The sequence below is a fragment of the Musca autumnalis genome, unplaced genomic scaffold, assembly GCF_047663935.1.
Source record: "Musca autumnalis isolate F117 unplaced genomic scaffold, ASM4766393v1 scaffold_1, whole genome shotgun sequence".
NCBI lineage: Eukaryota > Metazoa > Arthropoda > Insecta > Diptera > Muscidae > Musca > Musca autumnalis.
The window spans coordinates 332,799,114-332,805,113 of NW_027411644.1; the positions used below are offsets into that span (position 1 = coordinate 332,799,114).

General features: G+C 33.8%; 1 protein-coding gene across 1 annotated transcript in view; it reads right to left on the reverse strand.

The window, feature by feature from the left end:
- Nucleotides 1–5,109, reverse strand: part of rdog (red dog mine) — a 44,091-nt gene extending 38,982 nt beyond the window's left edge. Inside the window, exon 1 of the mRNA XM_073963004.1 lies at nucleotides 4,752–5,109. Coding sequence (XP_073819105.1) covers nucleotides 4,752–4,831 — 80 coding nt within the window. The 5' untranslated portion in view covers nucleotides 4,832–5,109. The remainder of the gene's footprint in view (nucleotides 1–4,751) is intronic.
- Nucleotides 5,110–6,000: the final 891 nt, after the last annotated feature.

Consider the following 6,000-nt stretch of genomic DNA (forward strand, 5'->3'; position numbering starts at 1 on the left):
TAGTGTGAGTACACACACTGCATCTTCTGATGTACAGTGAGTGTCAAAAATATTCGGTTTTAAATTTCACCAATAATAACACCTCAGTATTTTAGAAGCCCATACCCAATATTCAAAAAACCAAATACTTAAAAAAATGTTGGTCCTGTGGCAATTAAAAAATGTATGTAACATGGATCCATGGCAACCCTATAAGCGAGAATAACAAAGAAGAAGTTGTTAACCCTGTTTTCTATGCGTCAAAAATATTCGGTTTTTGTAACTTTTGTTAAATATTTTGGCAAAAAACCGGCCAATATCGAACTTTTTCTGCAATATTAGTAACAATTTCAATAATTGCGAACAGAATCTTTGTTCCTGTGTGCACAAATATCATATTTCATAGCAAATTATCAAAATTTAGGGCTAAGGAAAAACGTTATCCCAGAAAGGAGAAAACTGTTTACATTTTATTATAAAAACGGCAGAAACAAAGGGAATTTTTGGTTATTTTTGAAAAATTAGTCGAATATAGTTGAAATAATGTGCAAAAGTCACGAAAATACAGAAATAATCGATTTCGTGAAACACATAAGCCAGTCAAACCGAGAACTGGGATGGAAGGTAGAGGAATCTCCTGGAAAATTACGGATAATACGCTCTTAATTTTCTTGAAATTGATCACCGAGCCCTAAATGACTTTCAGAAGATAGAAAATATGCACTTACTTTCCAAAAAAATCGTAAGGATAAAGCCCTTCATGGCCTTGTAACATATCATAAGTCATTGATAAATACATGTCTCCTGGAAGCTCCTTTGTACTTTTTGTATTGGAGTACACAGAAAGGCCGGAAACTTGGTGGTATACTGATTTTCCTGCTTAGGCATTCAAAGCTACCTCCATCCATTTCACCAAGTTTCTGAGGTACATCAAGTTTTGAAGGTACATCAAGGCGAAATTTGAACTAGATTTTTGGTTATGTAAATAAGCCGATGGCGTGTGATGTTTTACAAGGCCATGAAAGGCTTTATCCTTACGACTTTTTTGGAATGTAAGTGCTTATTTTTTATCTTCTGAAAGTCATTTAGGACTCGGTGACTGATTTCAAGAAAATTAAGGGCGGTTTAGCCGTAATTTTTCAGGAGATTCCTCTACCTTCCCTCCCAGTCCTTGGTTTGACTGGCTTATGTGTTTTACGAAATCGATTATTTCTGTATTTTCGTGACTTTTGCACATTATTTCAACTATATTCGACTAATTATTCAAAAATAACTAAAAATTCCCTTTGTTTCTGCCGTTTTTATAATAAAATATAAAAAGCCTTCTCCTTTCTGGGATAACGTTTTTCCTTAGCCCTAAATTTTGATAATTTGCTATGAAATATGATATTTGTGCACACAGGAACAACGATTCTGTTCGCAATTTTTGAAATTTATACTAATATTGCCGAAAAAGTTCGATATTGACCGGTTTTTTGCCAAAATATTTAACAAAAGTTACAAAAACCGAATATTTTTGACGCATAGAAAACAGGGTTAACAACTTCTTCTTTGTTATTCTAGCTTATAGGGTTGCCATGGATCCATGTTACATACATTTTTTAATTGCAACAGGACCAACATTTTTTAAGTATTTGGTTTTTTGAATATTGGGCATGGGCTTCTAAAATACTGAGGTGTTATTATTGGTGAAATTGAAAACCGAATATTTTTGACACTCACTGTACAAACTGATTTATGTACATGTAGGGATCTCTAACAACTGCTAATAAAATGTAGCGAACAGAGTGCCTTTTTCACGACTCCGTTTGGACTGCATCCGGATGCTGTTAAATTGTGGGGAATTGGAGTGCCTTTTTCACGACTCCGCTGAACTGCATCCGGATGTTGTTAAAGTGTGACAAGTGGATGTGATTCTTTGGATTGCATCCAAATGCGGTTAAAATGTGAGGACTGGAGTGCCTTTCTCACGACTCCGTTTGAACTGCATCAAAGCATGCCGTGAGAGAACTAGTCCACATTGCACTACTTCCAATTTATTTTGCTGGGTAATGAAACATCAAGACAAATTAAATATTAATTCTCCCTTAAATTTGCCTCTCTCTCGATTCTGCTCAGCCTTGATTCAAGGCCCTTGAAGTAAACAGACCAGGGGTGCCAAGTTGGTGGTTTTCCCGCTACTTGTGGTGATTTTTGACGTACAAAAATAAAAGTATAGACAGAGAAATCTTCTCACCTAAATTCTCTCACTGAGTGTGAATTGAGTCAGTCAGCTATGCACTAAATTTTTAAAATGGCAATAACTATAAATTTTTAAACTATTTTATCTGGTAAAAGACAATATTTGGGTATTATTTGGCCGGATCTACATTCTCATATAAAAATATTCAACAAAATATTGCAATTTACCCCAAAACATTGTGCAATTGAGTGAGATGTCTGCATAGTTTCCGTTAGTCTACGGTGGGGTGAGCACGCCAGGCAAATTGTGAAAACGTACTCTTAGTTTTTTGTGAACCATAAACAATTAAAAGTTTATGCAATTTTGTATTTATATTTTTTAATATTTTGCATTGTGGATGATTTTAGACAAAATTAATGTTTAAAAAATGTTGAAATAAGTAATAAAACATCAAGAAAAATTAAATAATAATTCTCCCTTAAATTTGCCTCCCTCTCGATTTTGCTCAGCTCTGGTCTATGGTATTAACAGACGACTTCCAGGCAGGGATGCCAAGTTGGTGGTTTTCCCGCTACTTGTGGTGATTTTTGGCGTACAAAAAACACTTTTTAGGAGTTGTAGCGATTTTTTATTTTAAATCACTACAGTATCGAGTTTGGCTGTTTAAGGTTGCGATTGTAGCGATTTTTACGCAGCATTGTGCAGCGAGTGAAATATTCATATATTTATAGGCCAGATAGTATTCAAAAATACAGAAAAGGGTGAGAATTGGGATATTTTATTAAAGAAATTGATAAAATGTATGTGTGATTTTTTTAAATTTCTCTCTTTCTGAGTAACATTTGGTAATTGCTTCCGCTTTTACACATTTTTTTAATGTTTTTGGTCTTAGTCAGTAGAGATTTGTGGTGGTTTTTAACACAACTTTTCTGTAACGATTTTTACCTCGGAACAGTTGGCATCCCTGCTTCCAGCATTGATGAACATGATGAGCTCTCGCCTTTACGTTTTCGTGACCATAGTGTGAGTACACACACTGCATCTTCTGATGCAGTCATCACCATTTTCGTACTTGTAGGGTTGCATTTTTTCGTAATATTGTAAGAAGCGTAATTTTTGTGACAAACACGTACTATTTTACATACATGTTATGATTGTTGAATACATCTAGATATAAATTGCTAAACCAAAATTGTTGTGAAAAAAATTATTGAAACAGGTACAAATATTTGTTAATATTTCCATTCTACGAGATACAGGTAATAAATTCCGACAATTATTTTTATTTAGAGTAAAATAACCCCTATTACCGTATATGTAATCCTATTTTAACCGACCACATTTTGAGGTTTTAACCAATTCAATTAAAAACATATTCGGAACGCAAGAAATTCAATTTCAACTATGAAGGTAATAAAAATCTAATAAAAGAGCAAGTTTAGTCCTTTTATTATTTATTACATTATTATTTTATTACATTATTTTAAATCCATGATGTACATTAAGTAATTGTAACATACGATTTAATGTATCATGAAACCGTACATTTCCTTTCCCTCTATCACCACTATTTTTTGCAACACCGCTAAAAAATGATGATGCATGCATCAAAAGATCCCTCCAAGCATTTGGGAGTGAGTTTCTCACTTCCTCTACCAAAAGTAATCGCATTCTGAACTTCTTTTCTATAAAAGAGCGATCATTTATCATTTTACAATAACAAATATATTGCTGTCCCATTTTGATCTTCTTAAATAATTATCTAATGTCAGAAAAGGAGATCGAAATTCTATTATTGATTGCTTACACAAACAATGCCTACTACTTACGGTTATCGCGTGGACAGACACTTTCTCTGGCCTATGCAGACACTTCGATTGTTTACGTTCATTTAAGACGTGTACAACCTTGAACTGATATAAACCATTAATCTATCTGATGTTTATATGGTACGGTGGTGCAGTGGTAAGAATGTTCGCTTTGCATTCTTAATGTCACGGGTTTGATTCCCAGGCCAGGCAACATTAAATTTTTTAAATGAAAAAATTCAAGTAGACGACAATTTCAATTAAGAATAGTTCTTTAAAATCAAGAGTACGTTGGAAAAATAAATGGAATAATAAAAAGTTAAAACAATAAAAGAGAAAAAAAAAAACAAAAAATTATTTTTTTTCGTCAAAAGTACTTCTACTTCTACTAAAGTACTTCTAGGAAGTCTCGAAAGCGGCTTTCACACGTAGTGTCGAGGACGTGGTTCATAATTTTTAGTTCAAATTTTTAGCTTCGAGAGTAAAATTGGTGGAGAGACGTTACTGAGAACTTGCTGAGTACTTGCAAGTACTTTTCACTTGCGAAGTTATCGTACAGACCTATTGACTTCCAGCAACAATTGGTACAAATTCTTACAAAGTTTATGGTAACCAGACAAACCTAATAACTGATGGATAATCGGTTGTGCGCTGAAACACCGGTTTTGATCTAACAGTGACATATTGCACATGTAAATAAATTACAAGATAATGTGACTGCATAATTACCTTGTTTTCAAAAGTTACGACATGTACCAACACTTTCTTCGAAATGTACTTACCAAAAACTCCACCTTGACAAGAGATTAGCTGTGGAAAAAGGATTTTTCGGTCTGATAATTTTTTTGCGGGTCCTATTCATATTCTTCACGTTTTCACTTAAATATTTACAGTTATCCAACTAAACCTAATCCACCACTAAATAAGATCACTTGGCTTTTCTCCGTTCATTAATTAACTGCTTTATTTTACAAAGAACGAAAGCCGGATAGAATTTTTCACAGGCAACTAGTTTGAAAACAATACTACTAATTTCTGACTTTTAAGTACATTACACAAAGAACATGTGCTGCTTCCAGTGTCCGCGTTCCCCCTTGACTGAATTTAATTAACTTTTATTTTCATGACATTTTGCAAGTGGAAGCAGTGTTGCCAGTATTTTGATTTGTTTACAAACATACATATTTACACGGTGTAATAAATAAGGTGTAAGCAGCGTGACCGTTGTGCCACTAAAGTATCAATTTTGACACTTTTTTCGGCGTTAATACTTCTGTGACACTTTTTTATTTTGATACCGAATGTGCCACTTTTTCAAATTTTGTGCCACTTTTTCATACCTTGTGCCACTATTTTTAAATTAAATACATTGTTGCTCTGTTCCAGAACCTGAAAGAAGATACTAATTTTACTACGATAACAATTTTTCCTTCATGATATCGAAAAACATAGTAAACATTAGTAGATTCTTGCAGTACTGGAACAGAACATGTAATGAAAAATCACTAAGAGCAGTAGAAAAATCGTCCAACTACACGATTTTGAATTAGGGAGTTGAAGTAACATGCGGCACGTTTTCTTATTAGGTTGTTTTTAGAAGATCTTCGCATGTGTAGGAATGAATGTTTACAAATGACAGGACAGTTGACTTCATGTATTGATTGACAAAATCCCACAACTTGCCTGTGTGATGTAAGCGTCCAGACAACTGCGAAAACAGTTGTAAAATTATGAATGAAAATCACCGATTTCTTTTTGTTTTCCGTTTACATATTTTGCTTTGTACATATTCTTTTGTTTTCAGCACATTTGAATTATCATCTCACTTCTTTTTCACAAAAATGTCAAAAATTTGTCAACCCGGCTGTCTGTGAAAAACTGATGTACAGCTGAAAGACAAACGACAAATGTATGCATGTGTTAGTAAATCAGAGTTGTATTTGAAGACAAACTGTCTGGTGTAAACGCCTAGTTAGTACTTAATTGTAGTCAGACAATTTGATCCGCATAACGGCTACACTCATGGTAGAA